Source organism: Cnephaeus nilssonii (assembly GCF_951640355.1).
Source record: "Cnephaeus nilssonii genome assembly, chromosome: 15".
Classification (NCBI taxonomy): domain Eukaryota; kingdom Metazoa; phylum Chordata; class Mammalia; order Chiroptera; family Vespertilionidae; genus Cnephaeus; species Cnephaeus nilssonii.
In genome coordinates, this window is record NC_137086.1 from 38,105,458 (window position 1) to 38,132,872 (window position 27,415).

Consider the following 27,415-nt stretch of genomic DNA (forward strand, 5'->3'; position numbering starts at 1 on the left):
TTCTTTTATGATTGATTTTTATTTAGTTTTTATAATTAATTCTGAGGTTGGCTTTTGCTTGGTATTTCTTTCTTCATGGTTTTGGTACCACTGCCCCTCTCATTTGAGAACTGAATGAGTTAAAGTGGAGAATTCCTGTGTTTGCATCTGTGGACTCTAGAAAAGCCCATGAGAATTGATGGCCTAAGAGCCTTCCAGGCCAGGATCAAATGGAACACAATGTCTACTAATCACTCACCACAGAGTAAGGCCTAAACCAAACCAGGGCTCCGGGAGTCACAGATCCCTTTCCTGTTCGGGGGCAGCTGCACACCTGGGCTCTGATCGCAAGAGGGCAATGGGTGGGCCTGAAGCCCTCTGGGTTCATTTGAATCTATTCCCCATTTCTGAGCCATGACCGATAAGACCAAAGCCGTTTCAATCGTCAGGGAGAGGTGAACTCCATCAAAAACTCATACACATGGTAGTCTAGAACTTGTCTTTTCAGAGCAAAGTCTAAAAACCAATTGGGACCACTTCTTACTCAGAAACCCATCTCCTTCCCCACCCCCCCGCCCCGATCTCTCCCTTCGTAATTGTTTTCCTTGGATGTTCCTCAAGTTTCGGCTCCTACTGACTGACCTGGCCACCAACCCTCCTTCTAATAAGCCACAAATATATGATGGTGGACAACAGGAATGAAAAATAACTCAGAAAATTAACACAGTCCCACTGAGAATGCAGCGACAAACTCAATACCTTCTATAAGGTCTTCGATTGCTTTCCTCACTCCCCTGTCAAAGGCTCGAGCATCGGCAGGACTTTGGAAAGTAAGTCCAAACTTCCTATTGTCGACCTTCCAGTGATGAAAGGTTGGGTTGGCTTTGGTGTAGACCAAGTCCTTTCTTACATAGCATTCCAATACCACCTGAAGGATGGAAACACACAGGCTGGTTAACTTGTGAAACAGTCATGCTGGTGTTTGGTGACGAAACTCTTAAGTGGGAACTGTCCATCTTTGGTGGCAACTAATGAAAACTCTCCTCTCCTGCCTTCAGGTATCTGTGTCTCTCCATTGGAAAGGCCTTTGCTTGCCTCTGTGGACCATCCATCCATTCTTTGTTGACCTGTCATCTTACCCCACCCCCAACCTCCAACCCCCTTGCATTTGGTGATCCCCCCTGTACTGTGGTACTCCTTAACCACTCTTCATCTCATTCCTCTTCCTCACTCCCCGACTGGGGGGGCACTAGGCTGAGGTCCAGGTCTTGGGGCTTTGCTGTGTTCCAGGTGACTGATTCCATGCCAGGACCTTTGTATTAGTGGCTCTCAACTTTCCCTCCTCTGTCCTAATGGGTGTTTCCCGGTGACCTCAAATCCAACATATTGAAAAACTAACAATCTGCTCTGAAATTTCTGCCACTAGATTCCTCTCCCAACTTCCCCACATCTAGCAATGCCAATCCCTCCTCGTTCATTCTCTTTGGTTTAAAATCTCCATGGTTATCTTTGCCTCTTCTGCTTTCTCTACCCCCCTGTATTATTAATCACCAAGTCCGTTTCATTTTTCCTTCAATATCTTTTATATAAATTCATTTAAGTTGATACTACCCTGATCTGGGTCTCTATTAACATTTTATCTGCATTATTAGAACAATCTCCAAGTTTCTAGCCATTTAACTTCAGAACTGCCTGTAACTAAGCTATAACTTCGCAGAGATTGTCTCAGACCCTTGGTCTTTTTATCTCTAAAATGGAAATAACACTAATATTATCAGCGTGAACATATATACATAAAAGCAGCATTGCAATCATGTGAATGTAAATTCCCTTCTTTTTTCACAAAAAAATCTCCAGATATCAACAATATTTATTCCTATGTACACCAAAATAATTTTGCTAAGTGTTATTAATAGCTTTGATTTTGTTCTGGTGAAGCTCTTCATTTAACCAAATGAAATCTTACTAAGAGAAGGGAAAGAGTAAAGGCCTGCCTAAATAAGTATAAATTCAAATTAGAGAATATTCTTAAGAATATTAGAGAATATTAGAGTACAGGTTTCAAGGCTACATCTAAGCAGACTAAGAAATTAAGTGCTGCCTACTAAATGTTCCCTAACTTGTAAACAGATGAGAACAACAGTCAAACTGGTATATCCAGTAGCAGTCCCAAGCAGTTAACTTTATTACATTGTATTGAAAGAAGACAACAGTCCTTTCACACAGTTCTATTTATGATTAAGATGCTTATTATGGCCGTTTCCCCCTAAGAATAGTGCGATGGTTAAATGTCAGCCCAGCCCCATTCCTAATTGGGGAAATCCAAATAACCAAGGCTTTAACTAACAAATGTTATCTATTTTAGAATTTAATAGTCTCAATTCAAAGTCTCAAAATAAATGTTTTGTAAAAACAAAGACTTCCAGTTTCTCCATATTTTTAGGGTGAAAAAAATTATTCTTCGGTTGACATTTTCCAAGTTTAAGATTATTACAACGGTACATTTTCTTACAGAAGTTTAAAAAAAAATGACATCATTACATATCTAAGTTTAATGACAAAAATGAAAAAGTTCAGATGCTTTCATCTTACCAACAGGTATAATCCCTCTAATGAAGTCTAGGCATTAACTTAAAACTTAAAAATATCTTTTTAGCCTGGCCAGCGTGGCTCAGTGGTTGAGCGTTGGACCTATGAACCAGGAGGTCATGGCTCAATTCCTGGTCAGGGCACATGCCTGGGCTGCGGGTTGGATCCCCACCGTGGGGCGTGCAGGAGGCAGCCGATCAATGATTCTCTCTCATTGATGCTTCTATCTCTCTCTCCCTCTCCTTTCCTCTCTGAAGTCAATAAAAATATATCTAAAAATATTAAAAATTATTAAAGCTTGACCCTTGAATGGACACTTTTTGTGTGATGAAGTGGAAGTACACATAACTGGATTCTCATCTCTGCTTCTGCGTCCAGTCTGCTGTAATATGTCACTGGGGCTGCAGTATGTGAAGAAAGCCTGGCTTTGCGCAAATGTGGTTGGGAAAGGGGAGAGGATTTCTAACAGCCTTTTCTCTTCTGCTGCACATGGAAGAATGACAGCTGTCTCAAGGAAAAGCTCTAGTGCAATTAGCTGCTTCAGTTGTGAGTTGAACTGCCTGCTTTTTTTTCATGGATTTCCTTGAAAGAACCACTGACAGACGAGCTACGGTTACTCAAACGTGTGTATTTGGCAGGTCTTTTCTTGAATCTGAACGCAGTGAGCCTGTCACTTCCAGGAAAACAACTGGAGTTATTTGTTGCCAATAATAAAATCTGAACTTTCAAGCGAAAGAATTGTGGACAGCTCCCCAACACTTCAAGACGTTTCTAATGAGATTAGTGGTGACATTGTGAGATTTTTGGATACTGTTGCGTTAAATGTACCAACCTTTGGAAGATCTGTTTAAATCATTATTTTCCAAATGACCAATGCATGATGTTACAAAACCAAGAATGAGTAAAAGATGTCATCAAAGTGAAAGATAAACCAGTGGATTTTAATGTAAGAGTATGAAAAATTCGTTGATATGGCCTCAGACTCCACATTCATAAAACTCTACAAGCCATGTTTTGGTGTAGTATCAAAAAAGTGTATCTATAATTATCTGAAAAGGTTATTAAAGTACTTCTCCCTTTTCCAACTACCAACCTGTGTGAGGCTGGATTTTCTTCAACCAAAACAACATATTGCAAGAGACTGAAAGCAGGAGGAGACACCAGAATCCAGCTATTTCCCACTAAGCCTGATATTAAAGAGACTTGCAAGAACAAAATACTACCCTTCTCCTATTTTTTATTCTGGAAAATAGTTATATAATTAGTTCTCATAAAGAATGCCACCCATGCTAACACTATTACTTAAGATGAAAAAATTTTCAGTTTGAATTTCTAAAACGGTAAATATCAGTAGCTATACCTCACAGCGATAAAAGCTTTTTGGGGTCCTCAATAAATTGTCAGTGCCAAGGGAGCCTGAGACCCAAAATGCTCGAGAACCGTTGTTGTCCACAAATCGTTGCAGGCGAGTCTATTTTTACAGAACAGGGCTCAGGTGTAAAACTGCCGGGTAAAAAGGTACGTACATTTAAAACCGATCAGTATCCTGCCACACTGCCTTCCAAAGAGCTCTGCCAGCCGGCACTCCCACCAAATGGGAGCGCTCCTGGCCTGGCACGGGCAGCGGATGGAGTGATCACCCTTTTAGACTCTGTGGTTCCTTTTCATAAGGTGGTTCTCACAGGATTTGTTTCAGGAGGAAACTCCTCTAATCCATCTCAAATAGGACTGAACTCAGAAATTTTAAATTTACATATAATTGCTCAGGAAAACTTGACTGTCTCCAACTTACAAAAAAATGATCCCAGTAACACCTTGTGAATGGATGTCTGGAACCCAGGCTTTCCACAGAAACAGTGGCAGCTGAGCTCACAGGCCTCAGCATGTCATTCAACAACAACAAAAAACCAGGGTTTTGCATTTTAGAATTGCACTATGTTGGAAAAACTATTGACAACACGGTTACTGTCAGAAAAAGCACTTCCTGTCCTAGCTGGACTACTGGGGACTGATACCATCCATCCACTCGATTCCAAAACTGATCTCCACTCTTTCCTCGAAATCCCACCATTTAGGGGGCGGGGGGGGGGCAGTTCTTCAACAACCCACCCTCTGCAGGGTTCCCACAGGGACTCATACTCTCCAGTGGGTGGGAGTGCTGCTTACGGAAGCTTGGAGGCCAAGAGTCACCATATTTCCAAGGCGCGGGTGGTGGTGGTGGTGGTGGTGGTGGTGTGTGTGTGGTGGGACAGGGCAGAGGGAGGGAGTCAAGTACCACCGAGTATAGAAATCCAGAATTTCCTGGAGTGTGACATAGGTAAGGTGAGGGGTGCAAAGATGGAGTAGCATAATTGGGTGTGTGATTTAAACACCAGTGGATATAAAAGTCCAGAAGTGTAGAGTCAGGAAGGGGATGGAGGGATGGAGAAACATGATTGGGGAGGATGAGGCACACAATCCTTTCACAACGGAAGCTGGCCCGCAAGCAGGACTGCCCTGTTGCTGTGCGGAGTTAGTGAGAAGGGACCAGGTTTTGGCTTCACAAGGAAATGGTTCCCAGCGCTGGCTCTGCTAAGGCTGTGTGCCTAGCCAGAGGAAATGGGTCACTTCTTAGAGCATCGCGTTCCCACGCTACTATGTGGACATAATAGTACCGGCCCCTACAGCACGTGGCAGGAATTTAACTGAGGTTCTTTACATAAGGGCCCTGAACAAAGGTTTATTATGTATGTCAGTGGTAAGATACAAGTTTATACATGTATTTATAAAATGAAGTTGTTGGATGAGACAAGCTAAAGGCCATTTTAGGTTGACATATTCTATGACAAACTATAGAAATACCAGGAAAAAAACAACAACATCTAAAATAATATAACCATTCTGGTAAGATAATCTGTTAACACAAAGGTAGTAACAATAAAAAGGGTTAAAGGGGGGAAAACTTTTCTTTCAAAAATTTTGTAGAAAAAGAATACCAACTAAAACAAAAAGGCAACAATGTGGCGGATGAAGATTAATATCCTTGTTATACAAGAGGGCATTCATACATATGAAGGAGAAAGGGTCCCAATAGATCAAATATCATTAATAGATAACTTAATTGTCCCTGTTTAACAAACAGAAAAACATCTGATCTCATCAGATACCACTGATAATCTGTCAAACTGGTGAAGATGTGAAGTATCTGATCCTCGTTGTGTTAAAGGATATTCTCAGAATGGTCGCAGCTCTTCGCACAACAATCAAAAGTCATAAAAATGCGACCCTTAAATTATTCCAAGAAAATAAAAATGTGGAAAATGCAGGTAGGTATCTACAAATGCAGATAGGTAATACTAGGGGAGGGAGCAGGGGCGAAGAACCTTAATATTTGACACTAAGGAGATTGTCAAACAAAAATAATCAACCTGATAACAGCAACATGGAAAGTTTCTTACAATAATGTTAGGGCAAAACCAATGACATACAAAACTGTTGATGAGTTCGGATTCTGGCTATGTAAAAATAAAAATATGCACGAGGAGAAAAAACGACATCAGAGCTAAATAAAGGTGGCTGTGCACATGCGACTTTGGCTCAGTTCTGGGGTCAGAGTGACAGAGTAGCAACTACTGGTTCCAGACTCCAAGATGAGTCACCAAGCACAAGGAGCCTTTCTGAATCTTAATTTCTTCAGGTCTGACTACACAGGCTGCTACAAGGACACAGTGATACAACCTCACTGAAGGGCGAGCACAGGTCCAATGCTATGTAAAGGGCAGTTATTTTATATTGATGGTGTGGTTATACTGCCTTTATTGTGAATATCTTATAAACAAGACTGTTTCATTATTCGACTATCATGGAGGGAATTTCTTAGACACATTTTCATTTATTTTATTTTTAGAGATGAATCAAGTGTGAAAACAGCATTTCTGTTAATCCATATATAATATTTACAAATTGTTCTGTCTTATCTATTTCATAACTTTTAAAACAATAAGTGTTTGTGAAATATTGTATTTGTACACTTAGCAACCTTATCAACTCAACAGACACCACCGGAAAGGGTTTCAGGTGTAATACTGACATATCCTGCAGTGTCTCTGTGTTTTCTCTGTTGAGATCCTGTACCATCTGGCACATTCTGAATCATCTGATGGCTTCTGAGCATATACTCCATGATTAAGTGCAGATAGGAGCAGTGTTCTTCCAGGTTCACACCACCAATTACAAATAGCTTTAGCCCAGCCGGTGTGGCTCAGTGGTTGAGCATTGACCTATGAACCAAGAGGTCACAGTTTTGATTCCCGGTCAGGGCCCATGTCCAGGTTGTGGGCTTGATCCCCAGCGTGGTGCTTGCAGGAGGCAGCCAATCAATGATATTCTCTCTCATCATTGATGTTTCTATCTTTTTCTCCCTCTCACTTCCTCTTTGAAATCAATAAAAAAAATTTTTTTAAAATAGTTTTAGACATTCAATTTCCCTTCATATCATAGATCCCTTCATAATATAGAATTGGGCATCCAAGTTCCTTCATGCAACTGAATGGATTAATCATGCGCCCACCCCTGAGAGGTCATGGTTACACTCCAAAGTGTCTATTTTTAAGCACGTAGAATTATTATGGAAGTGTGATACCACTTTTTGTTACTTTCTTTTTCCAAACATGTTTTGTTCATTACCTTTATGGAATTAAAGCTACAGTATCTTTTAGCTAAACATTTATTTAGAAGTAACCAAATATCAGGTGGCACCTTTTCTTTCCACCTTTTCACCAACCAACCAAATCTTGATGGCACGCTCCATTAAAAAAACCCTACACTTGAAGAAAGTCTGACTTCACAGCTCACTACAATCTGATTCATAATAAAGAACCCACTTCTGTTTTGAGTATCTTGTTACAGTGACAGAAAGACAGCTTAATTAATCAAAGATGCAAACAAGACTGCCGAACATACGGCCTCCGAGCATCCGAGTTATACGGTGCGTGTAAAAAGTGACTTTGCTGGAAAGCTAGGGCTACGTTTTTTGCAGCTTGGCACCAGCTCCAGATTTATAACTTTGGGAGCTTTCCTAAGAGGTTGAAGTCAGAGAGAGAAGGGAAGAAATATCCTACGGGAAGAGGGCTGCGATTTAAGGTAAAGAAATCAGTCATTGCTGGTTTAACCCCCGCCTTCCCCGTCTGCCGTTACCAGTTTGTCTTTCTGCCGTTCACCATGGATGAGAAAGCCGCTTCGTCCATTGCCTTCGGGGTGCATGACCTTACAGACCCCCACGCGACTGATCCCGCCTCCTTCCTGTGGGAACCATCCCCCGCTGGAGTCATCTCTGGTCATAACCACAGCCTTGACACGCACAATATAGCTGTCACTAAAACGACAACAAGAAGAATGGGGCATGACAATGGTCTGGCAGTTGCAGGACATGTTTCACAAAGCAAGACGCCAGCATTTGCTGGGCTCATCGACAGGAAACCTATGCCTGGCAGCAACCTTAAAAGGCAGCTCATCTCAACTTCTAGAGAAAAACCAAAACTTTAATTAAACTCAATATGAATGTACATAAAAAAAAAAAAGATACCCAGAAACTAAAAAGTATTTGTGAGTTTTTCAGATGTATGTCCAATTTCTGGGTGGTAAACACTAATGATAAAACAAATGAGCTGGCCCGGCTGGTGTGGCTGAGTGGTTGAGTGTCGACCAAGGAACCAAGAGATTGGGGTTCAATTCCAGGTCAGGGCACATGCCTAGGTTTCAGGCTCGATCCCCAGAAGGGGGTGTGCAGGAGGCAGCCAATCGATGATTCTCTCTCATCATTGATGTTTCTATCTCTCTCTCCCTCTACCTTCTTCTCTCTCTTAAAAAAAAAAAATCAATAAAAACATTAAAAAATAAAACCCCACACAAATGAGGTGATCTCTATAGTTTGGTATCATACATTAGGAAAGACAAATCTATTAACTTAAAAGGATATTATGGTTTCAACCATTAAAACTTAGTTTATAATGCCAAGGTTTAACATTTTATAAAACCAATAATCCTCTGATTTAGCATAACACTAGGAGAATCCACTTCCAAATCACAAATTCACTATACAATCACAGATAGGTGGAAAATATTTCAATTTAAGTGCCCTTTACACGTGTGTAACCTCTTGATTCTATTTTTCCAGTCTAAATTTCAATTTCACATTAAGTTCTTTTGCACAATTGCCAAACATCCTCTTTCTTCTCCAGAGACCAACTCTAGCTTCTTTTCATTCTTCCGTCACTTTGCGGGAAATTTATTTGGATTTTCAGCAAGGCCATTAAATCTCACTCGCTGCTCTCTTTCTTTGGAAAGAATTCATTCTTTACTCATTCAAACATATATCCCCGTCTTCTATATGCCAGGCACTGTGCCAGATTCCAGGGAAACAAAGATGCGGAGTAACACAGAATCCCCTCCTTCCGCCTTCCAGGCTGGCGCGGAGCCTGGCCACGCAGTCTGCAAGCCGCGGGAGACCATCTGGACAGTCCCTCCGCCCCACGTCCCTGATCACCTTACTCACCCCCAAAGACAAAGCCACCTACATTCCATGGTTCCCTAGAGAGTTTACCCTCTACTGCGACCCAGCTCCCTTCCCACGGTGCCCATCAGACTCAAGGTCTGACACCCCACCCCTTACCTTCTTATCCCTTCCTCAGACTTTTTTTTTTTGGTGGTAAAACATACATACAGTAAAATTTACCATTTTAAGTGTACAATTCCATGGCATTAAATTAAGCACATTCACACTGTTCTGCAACCATCCCCATCACCCACCTCCAGAATTTTGTTCATCTCCCCAGACTAAAAATCCATTCTCACTAAACACGAACTCCCCATCCTCCCTTCTCCCCAGCCCCTGGCAACCACCACTCTACTCTGGGTACCTCGTGTAAGATCCTTTCACTTTCTTAACCCAAATGCACAGGTGCTCTGGGCTGAGCCTCTGGGGCCCACACACACCGGGCTGCTTTCTCACCCCTGGTGCAGGCCAGTGGCCCTCTCCCCAGTTCCTCTGAAGCTCCCGAGTCTGACCATGCCCCCACTACCCCTATAGGCCTCGGGGTCACTCCCCCGCATTCCTTGAAGACACTCATTGTCCCTCCATCCTCCCACCATGATCCCTGTCATGGTTCTTTCTAGTTTCATTCTTCACCCCAAGGATCCTTCCAATTTCTTGGCCTCTCAGCTTCTGGAACTCTTCTGCTCCTATGACCTGGTCTTCCACCCAACCTCTCCCACCCATGCCTAGTCACAGCCTTAACCTTAAACAATAGCTGTTCAGCTCCCATGACCTCATTCTAACCATCCTGCTCTCCAGCCACCACCTCCCGAATTTGCAAGCTCACTCCCTCAACTTCAGTAACTGCCCCCACTGGGGCCACAATCTACTGTTATGATCCCCACCCCCCACCCCCACCCCACATACACCGTTCCCCACTCCCTTATGCTCTCACTTGATTCTCTACCCAACTTAAGCTCCATGGTCTATCATGACACTCTTTTGCACAAAACCTTAACACATTTGTTCTCTCCTCATTGTAATTGCCTGGCGAAACCCCAACTCAGGGGAAATGCCACCATCTATTTCACTCCATGCTCCCACCCAGGCTGCTGAATATGGTTAGAGGAAAACCCCCCACTCTGTTTAACGTACAGGTCTAGTGTGAAAGTCACAACCACTAACCTCCATGGGTCCTGAAGTGCCACCCAGCATCCTGCGACATTCCCCAAGTCCGTCCCCAAAATCACTTCACGTGTCCTCCTGCCACCTCCCTGTCAGATGATGGATGAGCTTGCTTTAATTTCAGTGAGAAAATGGACACGATCGGAAAAGACCCTGCACCTGTGCCCACCAGCACGCCTACGACTCTGGACCAGTACTCTCTGCCTCTCCTTTGATAACTGGCTAACCCGTCCACGGTCCAAGCCAGGGTCAACAGCTGCAACGTCAGTACTGTCTACGTATGTGCCAACAGTGGCCAAATCCATGTTTCTATCCAGGCCTCATCTCTAAGCTTCAGAACAGTAAAACCAACTGCCTATGATTTCTCTGCTTGGGTATCCTAGCAGGCACATCAACCAACAGCTTGAACTCGTGATTCCCAACACCTTCCTATCGAGGGGTTCTCCCTTTGACACATATCCAGAACCCACATTGGACTACCTCCCTCAACTCTGCCCTGATCCCAGCTGTCACCACCTCTCAGACGACTGCAGGAGCCCCCTAACTGGCCTCCTTACTTCCACACATGCCCAACTTTCTAAGAAAATAGACAGGTGACTCAGAGTATGACATGCAACTCAAACCAACCCTCCAATATTTCTTTATATTACTCTGAGTAAAACGAAAAACATCTAGCCCTTATCTTACCACTCTCCTCCTTGCTCATTCCACATTAGTCCCACTGTCCTGGAGGGTCCTCCCCATGAAGCCCATTCCTACCTCAGGGCCTTTGCACATGCTTAAAACCCCATTTCACTCTCTCCCCCGACACATAAACGAGGTTCATTCCCAAGGTTAATTTCATCACAGAAGACTTCTCTGTCCACTTTATGTATAGTACCGTGCACTCCTCTTAAATCTTCTCAGCCTGCTTTGTCTTTCTACATGCTGCTAAGTCGACCCCTGCCCTATTTGTTTGTCCACCTTCCCCAACTAGAATGTAAACTCCATGAGAGCAGGGACTTTGCCCCTTCTGTTCATTGCTATATCCCCAGAGCCTAGAATGGTGTCTTACATGTAGTAGGTGGTACAGTGATTGGGTTAAATATACAATATTTATCAACAGGTTTAAAAAAATAAGTTGTAGCTAACAGAATCCCTGAGAAAACACGAAGTGTTCAATACCCTTTTGCTTATGAGCCATAATAAGTTAATTGGGATCTGGTAAAAAGTTCCTTTTCAATAAACAGGGAAACTGGCCCTGGCCGGTTTGGCTCAGCGGATGGAGTGTCGGCCTGCCGACTGAAGAGTCCCGGGTTAGATTCCGGTCAAGCTCACCTGCCCGGGTTGTGGGCTCGGTCCCCAGTGGGGGGCGTGCAGGAGGCAGCTGATCAATGATTCTCTCTCATCATTTATGTCTCTCTCTCTCTCTCCTCCCTTCCTCTCTGAAATCGATAAAAATGTATTTAAAAATAAATAAATAAATAAATAAATAAATAAATAGGAAAACTGAATTTTAAAAAAATCACATGGTTTCCATCATTAATCTATTTAAGGATCCAACATGCATATTCCTTTAGATCATAGAGATTAAGAACATTTTATAACATTTGTTTAGATTAGTTCATACAAACATCTTGAGAATATCTTTTTTCCCCTCAATACCCCATCTTTTCTAGAAAGAGGAAGGGGTCCCGGGATGTGTAAAAGCTGTGGTATGAAACCCAGCTTTTCAAACCTCCGGTGCGTGCACTGTGGGTTCATCCTGACGGGAAAGGCCAAGGCGAGTAACTGAAAGGCCACACACCTCTCACTGAAACATGCTTTTGCTGTTTTGGTGTTGCAGCTGTGTCCTGGTCTCCTTTCGAGTGAATTAAGTATGAAAAAGGAAGTCTGTATTACTTACGCTAGTGTCACAGACTTATTTCCAAGAAGTATTCATTTATGAGAGATTTTTAAAAATGCCCCAACCCTTGGCGTCCAGACCACAGGGGCTGATTCTGGCGTTTGCTTTTGGATCTGCAGCATCCTCCGTCCTGCCTTGATTCATCTCACGCCCCTTCCTGAGGGCAGGCGCCTTCTCTGTGAGGGGCTGCGGGGACAGGAGTACACCCCCCACTCCCATCTTCTCCGGTAACATCTCCGATAGCCAGCATTAACCGAGGCATCTGGCTATTTAAAACGAGGTGGGGGATAAAGTGTTACGACTAAAAGCTGCGAAGGCTGTCTGGATAATCCAGCTGCATGGCTGCGTGCCAGCTGCTTCCTAGTTGTGGTGTATTTACGTTCCTCAGGCATCTCACCCCACCCAGAACAGACACGACAATGAACTCGACTACCAAAAGGAATAGGGGAGGAAAACTCCCTTCCCACCTCCCCTCCCCCTCTTTCTGGAAAGAATTAAACAACATGTTTAAACCAGATGTGGGGGTGGCTGGGGGGGGGAGGGGCGCAGGAAGGGCAAAGGTAGGTTAGTGTTCTAACGTGCACAAGGAGAATGCTGCTAGCGTGCCTCAGAAATCCTACAAAATAATTTCTGACAAAAATAACAACAACAAAAATGCTCCTGAAAGTTTCAACTGCTAAAACTAGTGTAACTGATTTAGGGCCTGGTGATGTTCCAGACGCGGGTCCAGACACCAACTGAATGGAGCCCTAGTGTCTGAATGTGAGCTAAACTGCCCCACAGAATCAACATCATTACAAATGGTGTTTGACTCCCGCCATCCAAACAATACCATACTCTTTAGATCAGTGGTTCCCAACCTTTTTTTTGGCCATGCCCCACCAAGGCATCTCTAAAATCCTGATGCCCCCTCTGTGACATATACTTATTATTCAAAAAGTGAACTCCTATTTATGTGGAGGAAACCTAAGAGACCATTAACCTAGTCTAAACAAGCTTCCAAAGAACATGGCATCCATGAAAGAAAAATAAAAGAATGAAAGGACAGTTGAGGTACTAAGGAAGAAATCACTAAGAAATTGTTAAAAAATAATAATAATATGAAGTGATATGAAAAAATGGCAAGTAAATTTTCAAAACATATTATAGAGAACTGATATGCATAAATATGTCACGACATATATTCATACTAGAAACCCAGTGCACAAAATTCGTGCATGGACAGGGTCCCTAGTGGCTGACGGCTTGGGCCTCCCTTCCCCTGCCAGCCTGGGCCTTCCTTCGTTCCGTGCCGCCCCCTGGTGGTCAGCGCACATCATAGCGAGTGATCGAACTCCCGGTTGGTCGAACTCCTGAGGGAACACATTGCATATTAGGCTTTTATATATACAGATACTGTATATGAGGCCCCTAGAGCCATAGGAAATGCAAAAAATTCCGTTAATAACTCATTCTCAAATTGCCCCCCTTAAAAATCAAATTGCTCCCCCCCCCCATGGGGCATGTGCCCCACGTTGGGAACCACTGCTTTAGATGCATTTTGAGTAAAATTGATTCTTACAAATTGGACTGGAGATCTGCCATTTAAATGTGGTTTCTTTAAGGAAAAAGTTTTGTGTTGCCATGTGTGACTTTATTTGTAAAAACAGGAGTTGTTCTGTGATCGCTCAACATACAGAAGAGGTAGGTGCTATCCGAAGGCAGAAAGAACAATTTCAAAGCTAGATTTTTTGGGGGATTGGGGGGAGTGCTGATTCTACAGTGGCAAGGCAAGGTTTGGATCTCAGCCCTTAATGTTCTAAGTTCTCCCTAGATTAAAAGCAGGCCCTGTATGGGCCACATTACAGAAGTAAACAAAGGAATTGTAGGAAATGGTGCTGAGGCAACTGTCTGTAAATAATGTTGAAAGCCAGACAGGTCAGCAGTGCCTTGACCTCAGTAGCTGAGCCTCTTTTTGAGCTTCAGTTTTGTTATTTGGAGAGAGGGAGAGAGAGAGAGAGAGAGAGAGAGAGAGAGAGAGAGAGAGAGAGAGAGAGAGGAGAGAGGAGAGAGGAATGGATCTATCCTGCTGGGCAGTGCAGAGGGTTAAAAGCAGTGATAGAGGTCAAGTGTCTGATACAGAGAAGTTGTAGCCATCATGATTATTTTTGCTGAAAGGCGGACTCTGATGATTAAAACAGGCCCCTGGCCACTGCCTGCCTTTTTCAGCTGCCGGAGAGTGGAGTGGCAGGGAGGCTGTCAGGCCCTTGACAACAGGAGAAAATCCAAAACGGACCTGGGGCAACTATCAGTGCAAGTCAGAACCCTGAAGGCCGAGCTGCAGCCCAATCTCAGGCGCACCCGCAGAGAAAAATCATCCCATCTGCCATCTGTGAGCGGTCCTCTGCTCCTCCCCTCCCCGGCTCAGGGATGGAGACTAGAACTCTTACATCCCCCATAAATACTTCCCAGACCCCTCCCTCCTCAGCCAGCCCTTATCTCATTACAGGGATCTTTATCTCCACATTATGCTAAACATTAATTTCCTCCCAGCCCTCTTTTCTACCCTTCCCCACTTCACCACACCTTGAGAAGGATTAGCTAAGATCCACGCTCCCTCTTCCCCGCAGCTGCCCACTGAGCCACAAGAACCCCAAGTCCACCAGGGGAGCCAGGCGCACAGTTTATTGTACTCACACCCTGTCTACCCCATCTTCCTGTGCCTATAGATTTCTAAAGGCTCTTTGATTTCATCGAATCATATATCCTATATAATAAAACCCTAATATGCAAATCAACTGAACGGTGGAACAACCGGCTGCTAGGACGCGCTCTGACCACCAGGGGGCACTCAATGTAGGAGCTGCCCCCTGGTGGTCAGTGCGCTCCCACAGGGGGAGCACCGCTCAGCCAGAAGCGGGGCTCACGGCTGGCGAGCGCAGCAGCGGTGGCAGGAGCCTCTCCTGCTTTTGCTGCAGGTGGGCAGTAAGGAGCGAGGGGTCCCAGACTGCGAGAGGGATGTCTGACTGCCTGCTTAGGCCCAATCCCAAGGGGACCCGGACTGCGAGAGGATGCAGGCCGGACTGAGGGGGATCCCACCCCCCCCAGTGCACGAATGTCGTGCACCAGGCCTCTAGTGTATATATAAAATAGTATATGTATAAAATATATGTGTATATGAAATATATATGTCTAGCTATTTTTAAAAAAAAGAATCAACAAACTATTTCAGCAGAATCAAGTGTGTTGAGAAGTCAAAGATATTGGTCATATACTATTTAAGCGAGTGGTGGTTCTGTGAGTGACTGTTTTATTATTAAGCATCAACTACTTAATTTTTTTTTAAGTTGACTGCCCCAGTTTTAGAAATTTATATTCTCTGAAGTTTACAGGCAAGAAAAATTATACATAATACTAGAGGCCTGGTGCACGAATTCGTGCAGGGGTGGGGTCCCTTGGCCTGGCCGGCGATCGAGGCCTATGGGGCGGGGAGGGTGACCTGGGGGAGGGACCCCAGGAGGTGGGCCGGCCAGGGGGAGGGGGCCATGGGTGGTTGGCCAGAGACCCCACCCCCGATAGGGGCGGGGGGGGGGTGGCATCGGAGGCGGGGCTGGCCAGGGGAGGGGCCGCAGGAGATTGGGGGGGGGGCGGGATTGGGGCCAGATCGGGCCAGTTGGTGTCATAGCGTGCGTGTCATAGCAACCGGTTATTCGCCGTCTGGTCACTAGGCTTTTATATATATATATAGTTTCGTGCGTGGTGGGAACGTGCTTTTCAGCTCTGTACGAGCCACTAAAGGTAGACGATGTGCTCGCTCTGCTTAATGTCTACCAAAATGTGTGGGGGCTTGTACGGGCTGCGGCGTTACAGAGAACGATGGCAGGAGAAGCCCGCTTCTGCAGAGGACCAGCTCTCTCGGATGCTGATGAGCAGGCACTATGAAGCAGAGACAGTTTCTGAACGTCAGTTTGCTTCATAAAGAGAACTGGTTTGCCTAATATCAGAGTTGGGGAAGCTCAAAAGTGGGCTAAGATCATGTAAGAAAAAGGCTTCCCCACAGTAACGTGACATCCGTGAAATCAGCCATGAAGTACACTGGACGGAAAGCTGGCTTGGAAACTGCCCTACCCTGTATCTGGGAGGGGAAAAAAAACATGACTCTGACCTCACGGTGCCAAGGCGCTCAGGTAGTGACCAGATCTACGGAGAGAGGACAGCAGGCTCGGCAGTCCAACCTCCATCGTGCCCTGCTTTTCTGAGATGCCGCAGTTCATCTTGCCCATGCAGAGTAATTCTCCCAGAGGATTACAACAGAGCTTTTATATGTTTTATCTTCATAATTTAGGTAATTTTAAAATGGTTAACGAGTTTCTAGGAAAAGAACCCCAATATATAACACTAGAGGCCCAATGCATGAAATTCATGCAAAAGTAGGCCTTCCTTCCCCCAGCTGCCGGCACCGGCTTCCCTCCGGCCCTGGCTTCATCCGGAAGGTCGTCTGGTCTAATTAGCATATTACACTTTTATTATTATAAATGGTACCCAAAAGGTGGTGGTGGTTGTGGCTGTTTGCCTTGCAATGGCTAGGGATGTAAGCTTCACCCAGGAATCAATCAGGCTGAAAGTCAGGGGTCCTGCTTATATTGTAGGAGCCCCAGAGGGGGTATGAATAGGTTTCTTTATTATGTACTGGGCTCAGAATCTGTGAAAATGTTTTAGGAATCCCCACTTCAGCCTTGCACCATAAACCAGTAAATTCTGTAGCACTGCAGGGTCACGAGAGCCTTCGGGGGGGGGGGGGGTCCAAATTCTACCCTCACCCAGCGGGGGAAGTAGGGGGCATGGCCATTCTCCTCCTCGCATGCCACACTTAATTCCGCATCTCTGTTGTTGATGCTACCTAGCTACCCTGGGGCATATAAATAGACCCCCCTCACCCCCACACACTGTCTAGGGCACAGAGAAAGGGCTGCTTCCTCCATTATTGTGAAAGGCACTGCCAACACGACTGGTGTTTGAAACAGGCATGATTATTAAACGTAATAGTTTATAAATCACTCTTTAGAACCAAGCCCGGCAAGTGATCGTTCTTTAGACGTGGCCTCTGGTATTTTTATGTTCCTACTGAAATTTTAAACACAAAAATATCCTGTTAGCATAGTTACTGCTAACTCCTGTTTTTATAAGCTAGTGATTCTATGATTCTAAATGAAAGTCCAGACCCTAACATCCAGTGCTGATTCAGCACAATACATGCCTCTAATAGTTTCCTTTCTATTACAACGCCCTGTAAACACACATTTTTTAACCTCCCAGGTGCTACCTTACACTTTCAGGCCATAGGAGCCAGTGCCGGTGTACTGAGTATTCCGGCACATTCTCTCTCGCGTGGGGCCAAGCCGCCGCCCGGTACGCGTCTTTGGGAACGGATGCTCTTTGGGGCTGTCCCAAGTGCAGGGTCCTGGGCAGGGTGCTGCTCACCACTCGGGTCCCCCTTTCTTTGCTGCTGAGTCCTGCTACCCTTAAGGGCCAGAGAAAGGAAATGAAGCGAAGACACAAAGGAACGAAGACTGAGAGTGGAAGTGAAACTTGTAAGCTTTTTCTTTTTTAAATATGTAAAAAATATATATATTGATTTCAGAGAGGAAGGGAGATAGACAGAAACATCAATGATGAGAATCATTGATCGGCTGCCTCCTGCACGTCCCCTACTGTACTGTGAACAAGCATAAATCCTCCACAGGAAATGAAATGGTTCAACTGGCTTTTACTTATATATGGTTCTCAATCCTTTTCTCTTTTGTAAATACCTTTTTATAAAAATCTTTTGATTTTATTTACTTAATTATATCCAACGTCTTAAGGACGAAGCTATGGTTTAAAATAGCAACAATGCTTTTCCTACCGACATTTAAATTCAGCACTTAAATTCAGAAACCACAAGAATACTAAATATATAATACCCATGATGACGGATCACTTAGAGCTAGGGCACAAGAAAGATAAAGGCATTAGGGTTGTTCTGCTAATGTACAACCCCAAACCATAACCCGGGGTAGTTTTAGACCGGGACAATGAACCATCCGCTGAAGTAAATCTTAGCTTCAGCACCTGAACAGGCCGTTTTAGAAGTTGCGTCTAGGACAGATTTTGTTTTAATGGCTCCTTGGCAAATGTCCCGTGTCAACATAACTTTCCTGAGCAAGAACCTCTTGAGGTGAGTAATGTACCAGCTAGGAGGAGAAGGCCCCGCTGAGGTCGCGCCTGGAGAGCTGGGGCAGGGCAGGCTTGAAGTTTATTGCAGGGGATGCACGATCAGTGAAGAACAATCATTTTTTTCTTGAAATTTGAAAACCATTTGCTCTAATTTCTATTAACAGCAGAAATCCTAATTTACCCACCCCGAGGGTCCGGGGAACTAGAGGTTCCTGGCCGCATACCCCTTAAGTCCTAGGTGGGTTTCCCGCTCAACCACTTGGGACCTCTGTACCCTCATGTAGCAAGTGCCTATACAGTGGGCAAGTTCTTCAACAGTAGGCTGTGGTATACGTTTTAAATTATTTTTTTTTAGTTTAAAACACTGGATCCAGAAAATTAAACTAGCTCATACTGCCCTCCAACAACAAAAAAGTAAATATAATACAATTTTAAAATAAACAAAAAAAATTACAATTCCACGAACTCAACCAAGTTAAAAACTTTTTATTTTTTTTGGAAAAGATTACTTTTTTAAAACTCAACAGCAAATGATTCTCTGCATTAGATCATGAGTTTTATCATAGTATTATACACAAATTCTCTAAATGGTAACATGGGAATTTTAAGAACAGCTAAAACATTTTAGGAAATAATGGAAAGATTTTACTACAACACTTCATTAACACTCAAGGCATTTATAGGAGGCTTCTGAGTTTTGTCCAAAATCACCCAAACACAGGCAACCTGAACATGAGCAAACTACTTTTTTTTTAAAAAATGAAAATTTTATTCAAACCAAAACAGAATGAATCTACTTCTTAAAGAGTAAAATGGTTCTGTCCTAAAGGGTGACAGCATGGTGTGAAGAGGGGACTGGGAGTCTGGGAGGGTAGAGGCCCAAGTCTGAAACCCGGGTTTACAATTTTGCCTTTATTGTCTGCTGCTCTGCTTTGCCCAAAGTTCAGTGGAGTTCATAATCAGGATCAAAGGATTACCAACTTACATAAAATAACTCATCCCTGGAGATCGAGCCCCGTCTTCTTCTCCCACTTTTTACGCCGGAAGCAGGTTTCCCTGTTTTCACACACCCTTCCAAAGATGGCACTTACAATCCACGTTTAAACACCCAAAGATCAGCTGATAGAAATCACTAAACTCATTTACTAAATTACTGAACAAAATTAACTCTCACCACATTAAAGTATACATGTAATAGAAAAATGGGTACTTCAACAACGCATAAATACCAAGGGGGTTGGTTTAAAGTTAATAATCTCTAACTTGGGTCTTTAAATTGCTGCCCTTGAATGCTTTGCCTGACTTTCTCAGAATCTCCTCTTTTCTCATTGAATCGGAGAAAACAAAGGAAGAGCTTCCTTAATGATCCACATGCTGAAACGCTGAGGAGAAGCATACTGATTTCTGTAACTTACTGTGCGATGCATTAAAAAGTGACGAGGTGACTTGGATGGAGAGAGGGATAGATAGCGGGGTAAGTCCTGTGGATTAAGCAATAATAATAGCAAAATGCTGGCAGCAGACAGGAGCTGGTGAGGGTTGACTGTGCACCCCTTTCGGCAAAATGCTTTGTTGAAAAAAAACACAAAAACAGAAAACTTTTTCTATAGTGCGACACTCTAAATGAAGATTTAACAGTAAACTTTAGAAGATGCTGATAATGGTACTGAAAATTCAGTCCAATTATTTCTCCTCACTCGATCCAGGACACGCCTCCCATATTTTTACCTGCCTGCCACCTGCCATCCCTCCCAATCCCCAAGGCAAACCATGGTCACAAGGGCAGGAAATTACCGAACTACTTAATACCAAATTCTAAACCTACAAAATCCTTTACAAGCCAGTCCTTAATAAGACCTGTTCTCAAACAAAAGGAGGTGACAGTTTAGCCCACAGGGAGGAGAGGCAGCATGCAGTGCCCGCCTCCCTGCCTATATTCCAACAGAGGTGAATGGCGAGAATTACCAAAGGGGATTTAGTTCCCTTTCTTCGACCTCCCTCATCAGAGATGAAAAGCCTACCACTAAGAAACAAATAAAGCATTTGCTCTCCCTGAAGAATTCTGGATCTCTTCACCTACCAGGTAGAGACTGGAGTAGAGCTGGGCCTACAGGTAGACTTTAGGTCTTCAGTTAGGACTGTGAAGAGCCACCCAAACACGTTTAGATACACACTTTTTATGCCAGAAAGAATCGTAGAAACCATGTACCCTAGACCCCTCGCTTAGATGAAAAAGTTACAGTCCACACTGGAGGAGGGACTTGTTCAAGGTCACTGGCATTGGAACAGGAAAAGGACTAAGCTCTCCTCTCTGTAAACCACCCCTCTCCCTGGCACTTTGTCTTAAAGGGGCCCCGTGTTGTGGCAAAGGTCCCAATATCCAAGCGAGTTGATCTAGAGCAGGGGTGGGGAACATCCGGTCCGAGGGCCATGTAAGGCCTGCGAAATCATTTGGCCTGGGCCTGCCAAGGCATTAGGGGTGAGTTAATTAAATGTTTGACCAAATAGAGCAGGCTAATTTTTAAGTTAATAATTTTGTGTGGCCCATGAATGATGTTATAAATATCCAAATGGCCCTTGGCAGGAAAAAGGTTCCCCGTCACAGACTTAGAGGATATAAGAGAAGTTATTCTCATTAGTCCCTTAAAATTTACTGGCTAGGCAACTGACTGTCAAAGAAGTCATAAGGAGAAATGAAGAGGTATCACTAATGACACAACCACATGAAAAAAAAAAAAAAAAAAGTGGGACCTGCTCAGCTTGGCAAAGTTTCCCACGGACTGAGGCAATCCTCATTTGGATCCATCAGTGTAAGTTGTGCCATAAGTCAGCAGACTTAACCTCTATAGCACATCTCTTCTCACTCACGGGTGAGGCACCCCAAATTCTGCTAGTCAGCCTCAGTTTCTTCATTTGTAAAATGAGAGGTAGGGGCTAAATGACCTTTAAGGTCCTTTTTTAAAAAATTGTATTAAACACACACATTAAAAAACATCTCCTTAAAGCCCTTTAGCTGTGCCAAAGGAATCAGCAAACTGAAGCCACACGAATATTCTACAAAAGCAGATCAAAAACTTTCAGCAGTAAAATGGTAACCGAAAATATCTTCTGAATTGAAAAAACCCCTGAAACCACAAAGACCTGAAACCACGACAAACTAACAGATATGTTCTCTCAGTGCAAGTGTTGTTACGCAATTATAAAGTTCCCAGGAGTGAAGCTAGTCTATCAAAGTGTTTTAGAAAAACAAAACAAAACAAAAAAACAGGAAAAGGCTGAAAATTGAGTTTAATAAGATCCTTTGAGTCAAATAGGTACAACTTCGCTCTCTAACTGGGTTTATACGTCCACAAATGTGAGATTCTCTCCAGCTATACGTAGAAGAAAATCCTCAAGACATGTTTATGGGACAAATGCAGGCAAAGAAGAGAAGCGGGATCTGCCTCCTTTCTCCCTAATAGTTCACCTATATGCTCTATCAATCGACTCAAGACAGCTGTTCCAGTAGCAAAAGGTAATGACGCATTTGCTTAATTTAAAAAATGGGGAGAGACACTTTGATAAAGCAACTCTGTGCACTTCAAGTTTCACGCTGGGTCCAGGATGCTTCAATGACACAAACGAGTTCGCGGTACAAAAGTTTTCTTGTAAACCAGTTGTTTGAAATTGGAATGTATTTTCTCCACAGGAAAAACAAACTGGTGAGCAGCAGGAAAGTCCAATCAATTCCTAAAATGCTTGAATCACAGTTCTATTCCCAAATGGTTTTTACTGCCCACTGAGAGTCTCCTTAAGAGAGAGAAACCTCTCCCTCCCCCTCCAGTGGGAATGGCCCCTTCTATTAAGCTCTGGCCAAGAGTTTTCCCCACCTGGGTGTGGGGTGGGGGAGAAAGGGCAAGCAAGGAAGAATTCTTAAACTCCTGATTTAGGCTTCATTTTGGGGACCCTGGAATTCCATACCACTGGATCTTGAATAGCTCTGAAAAGAGCCAACCTGATGATCATCTACTACTAAGATTGAGAAGTCTTTACACCTAAGTAAGCAGCAGTCAAACCAAAAGGAAAGCGCTAAATTACAGCAATGGTATCCGAATCAACACTATTGATTAGGAATCCCAAGCGTCACTGGGACAACTGTTCTTTGCCTTGATGGCGGCGATGACTGCTGGCGAGCAATTAGAAGGGCAGGAACAAGGCAAGCTTCAGGCTCACAGGATACTCAGGCAGCTGTGCCTTCTTGACCAGTGCTTGACTACGGAGAGGAACAGGATTTGACCTACGAGGGCCATTTCCTTCTGAGTTATTACACAACAGAGCCATCCACTTGGGGCACGTGCTTCCATTAAGTGACTTTCCTGCCATAAAAGAGCTGGGCAGTCAGGAGAACGTGTAGGCCGACTAGCTATTAAGTTTGCCCACAGTTTAACATAATATTCTTAAAATAGTTTCACTTGTAGGAGAATATTCTAGATTGATTTCAAAGACAGCCTCTGGGGAAGAGCTATCCCTACACCTAACTGAGTCTACCAGCCTGTGGAAGGGCTAGAAGCCGTCTGATTTCGAGACGCTTGGGGTGCACAGATAATTGAGACCCCTGGAGGCTAAGCTGCTGAATTTGGGCCTTCCTGCCCATCACCAACATGCTTACGCCAGGAAGTCCAATCGATCTTTTAGGCCATGCATTCAGTGGTGGCTTAAGACCACTGCCCCACTGTCCAAGGCAGGACAACAGAGTAGCCACGGCCAACTTCTCCCACCAGGGAGCTTTACTGACCAGGTGGCAGGCTGAATGGCCAAACAGACGCAATTACACTACCCTGAAGCCATGCTGTCATCGTAGGCTGCCAACTAGCATCAGAAGAAAGAATAAAAAAGCCCCGTCTTACTGTTTGGTCAAGAGGAAGTACCCCAGCTCATTTCACTCTTGGTGTGCTTCAGCCACCTCTCAGGACTAAGCTCACCTGCAAGAAGGTCACAACCCCTGAAGGCACCGTAAATACGCCATCCCGGACTGCACATGGCTACATACCCAGCCATTTCCTGTGCTGAGCAACTTGATCTAGGGAAGCTCTTTTGTAAACCAAAAAGGCTAGATAAACACAAGGTGTTATGACACGATGGCACACCTTTTCTTGTGTGGCTGCATATAGAGAATTAACCCTGACATTTTTTGAAAGTCAAGTCTTATCTCAAAAGGCATTAATTTCACATCCATGTTCACTGTAGCATTATTCACAACAGTCGAGAGATGGAAACAGCCTAAATGTCCATCAAAGGATGAATGAATAAAGAAAATACATATAACAGGATATTTTTCAGCTTAAAAAGAAAAAAGAAATCCTGTCGTATGCTGCAACATGGATGAAACCTTGAGGGCATTATGCTAAGTGAAATAAGCCAGTCACAGAAAAGACAAATACTGCATGATTCCATGTCTAAATTCTGCTATCTAAAGTAATCAAACTCATAGAAACAGAAAGTAGAATGGTGGTTGTGAAGGGCTGGGGAGAGGGCGATATGGGGAGTTGTTTCATGCATTTAGAGTTGCAGTTTTGCAAGATGAAAAGGTTCTAGAGTTCTGTTGCATGCATGTAGTGAGCACTAATAATTTACTGAAACACTTAGAAATAGTTAAGATGGCACATTTTATGTTATGTGTAGTAGAATTGCATCTACTTGGCCACACACAAAAAAGATAATATGAGAAACAAAAAAGGGCCACTTGAAATGGGTATACTCAAGAAGGACCCAAATTCAGAAATTTTGGGCTTTGGCAAAATAATATTTCTGTAGTCCGAAAGAAATAAACATTAAAACACACACACACACACACACACACACACACACCTCCCTTAATCTAAGAAATATTCTTCTACACTATGAGAAACAATTAACAAATTTGCAAGATCTCAAGGTAACTACAAAAGGGAGATCTTGTGCTTTAAATATAAATGTAAATGTGGCCTAAGCTCTGTTCCTTGAGATACCAGACAAATTGCATATATAAAAAACACAAGCATTTCCTTTGTGGAGGGTTTTACTGAGATAAAAATGGCTTTTCTTACAAAGTCATCTCAAAGAACAGAAGCCACGTTAAGCATAATAGACTTTCCCCTAATTGTTAGCTCCAAAAATTCCCCTAATCCTTTGCCATTCCAGTATATTCGAATAGAATGCTTATTATGTTTACAATATAGGTGACAGAATCCCTAAAAATATTTTATTACTCCCTTTCTATTTCTTCTCTTCCAACCTCAGTTTTGAGATTTTATACACACACACACACACACACACACACACACACACACATACACACACACACCCCACAATCACAAGGATTTTCTAAGGATTTTCTAAGATTTCCATCATGGGGGTTTGTGATGTTTTTAAAAATATTTTTCAAAGCAGAAAAAGGGGCCGTTTTATATTTCTTTGGAATAAGTTCCTGCCAGATTTTGCACACTGCAGTTCTTTGGCGATGTGATGAGAACACATGCCCACCCACACACACTAATTTTGCTCTTCACCCTTCCCAAGCAGCCTTTATGACACATGCTGTCTGTGCTCCATTTAATGGAATTCAAGAGGCCCAGTCAAACAGCCGGCCCCACGGGGCCAGTGCAACCCCTCTTCCTCTGGATGGGCACAAGGAACGTGTGTTCAAAAGAAAACCACAAAAAAGCCCAACCCGGCTTGGACACCTCCAATCTGAAAACCTTTACAAACTGTATGAATTAACACTGAAAACAAAAAGTCATCTCTTGGGTTGAAATCTGGAAAGAGATAGCATCCCGTTGCGGTTCCTTGCACACTGAGCTCTACGAAGATGAGGCAGCTAACTCCTGGAGCCGCTCTCGACGTGTGCAGCAAGGAAGGCAGTAGCCTGGCATGCCAGCCAAAAGCTCTTTCTAAGAGGGCTGGAGTGCCAGCCTGCCTCTGAAGCATTTGCTTTCCCTGTGGTGATCATTAGTCACGGAGAAACGCTGGTGATTAAGAATCCACCTGGGGATGGGCATGGCCTCTATGACTGCCCCACATGCATCCCAAGACACTCTGGGCCCAGATGTCAATGCAAACAGGCAGCCAGCAAATTCACCCCTAGAAGAATCCTCAGGACTAATAAAAGCTGGTTTGATCAGAGAGTGGTCGTCGCCCCATTTGTGTGTTCTTCAGAGTGGGCTTCATGCCCTAGGAAGGCTGTTCTGTACTTGTTTCTGGCTTTTCTGAGCTACACACAAAAGTCGATTATTCCCAGATAAATGCTACAAGATTTATCTAAGTGTTGATCATCGCAACCCTTGTGTAGGCAGAGTGACCATAAACCCCGGATGTGGGGGGACAGTGTAACAGCAGGAGAGTGGGCAATGGACAGCAGGCAATGAATAGGCAGGCCCAGTCCTCCCCTTGGGGGAGATCACCAAGCACCCATCAATCATCCGCCCGCACGGCAGGAACGGCTGGTGGACTCACTAAACAGATCTCTCTAAATGCAAGTATTTTAAAATGTCGACAGATAACCTATGGTGATTTTAAATCTGTTTTTATTAAACGGTTACTGAATTCATTACAGCTTTGAGTCATTAGAATATACTTTTTATAAGATGCTAAAGAGGGGAGGGGTCTTGGAACCTCAAAGATTGGGAAAATTATCCTCGATGTTTACTAATCTGTTTCACTAAAATATTCTGGACTCTAAGCTTTGAGGATTCAAACACTCTCTCTGCCTCTCCCCTCAAGGAAGAAGAGAGAAAATGAAATAGAACAAAAAACCAAAAACCTCTGTGCAAGGTGGCTCAGAAAACATGGCCACTAAAACTATCAAATGAATTTCTGAGTAGGACAGTTCTTTCTTGATATCCATCCAAGAAGAGTTAGATGTTGAAGAACCAAAAGGGAATAGCTGAGAGTCGTTTCTATACAGAGCAATTAGTGGCTCCAGATTACAGACTCCAGTAAATCTATGAATAAAAGAAAACCCAGGAGGAGCCCATCGCCCATAACAATAAATTCCCACTGAAAGGGGAATTAAAACAAGGGCAGGGCTAGGCCCGGATCGTAAGCATTTCTTAATTTAACACTACCCAGTACATAGCTCTGACCATAGGCAGCGTCTCACTCAATATCTATTGATCGCTTCCAAGTTGAATGATCTGAGACCGTTGCTACTGGCTCTGGCTCTGTATTCCTGTGTCCTCCAAAGGGAAAAGGAGAATCTAAAAACCAGGTGGTCACTCTGGAGTGATGGCTCCTGGTGCTTAACAGCAAAGGGGCCCCTGAGGAGTGGCGGGCCCAACTGTAGGGGTAATTATCATTGCTGAACCTCAGTGATCGATATGCCCTGGGTGCATAATGCAACCAAAGCTGAACGAAATCTATGTTGCCCTGAGATAATCTGGACTGGACCTGAGTTAGTCTCAACTACACAAATCACAGGAAAGCAACACATTTTCACAGAGAATGCCAATAAATCAAGAACTTTAAAAGACATGTTTTCATTGATATCTATGCCTATGCTATTCAAACATCAGAAAACCAAAGAGAGAAAACCTTGAAAAAGATTTTCGAGGGGGAAAGCCACCTTACTTAGAGAGGAATAAGGAGAAGGATGACAGTGGATTTCATGTCAGAAACCATGCAGACAAGAAGAGAGTGAAGTTGCCCGGCTGGGGTGGCGCAGTGGTTGAGTGTCGACCTATGAACCAGGAGGTCATGGTTTGATTCCCGGTCAGGGCACATGCCCAGGTTGCGGGCTTGATCCCCAATGTGGGGAGTGTAGGAAGCAGTCAATCAATGATTCTCTCTCATCATTGATGTTTCTATCCCTCTCTCTCTCCCTTCTTCTCTGAAATCAATAAAAATATATTTAAAAAAATAAAAGACATGTTTTCATATACCTACCTGTAATCATTTTCTATAGGCTCAAGGAAAAAAAAGATATAATGGAACTGAAGATGTCAGGAAAATCGGAGCAAATGAGCTATTCTGCCTTTAGTCCATATTAAGTCACATTATTTTTCTGGTAACATTTTAAAAAATAATCATATTTTTATTGATTTCAGAGAGGAGAAGGT

The 27,415-nt window shown here is 43.6% G+C and overlaps 1 protein-coding gene across 2 annotated transcripts in view; it reads right to left on the reverse strand.

The window, feature by feature from the left end:
* Window positions 1–27,415, reverse strand: part of SPRED2 (sprouty related EVH1 domain containing 2) — a 116,004-nt gene that overhangs the window by 21,626 nt on the left and 66,963 nt on the right. For both annotated transcript variants that reach the window (XM_079791787.1, XM_079791788.1), the window contains exons 2-3: window positions 7,744–7,921; window positions 739–907 (exon numbers count right to left, since the gene is read on the reverse strand). In XM_079791787.1, the coding sequence (XP_079647913.1) occupies window positions 739–907; window positions 7,744–7,921 (347 nt within the window). The remainder of the gene's footprint in view (window positions 1–738; window positions 908–7,743; window positions 7,922–27,415) is intronic.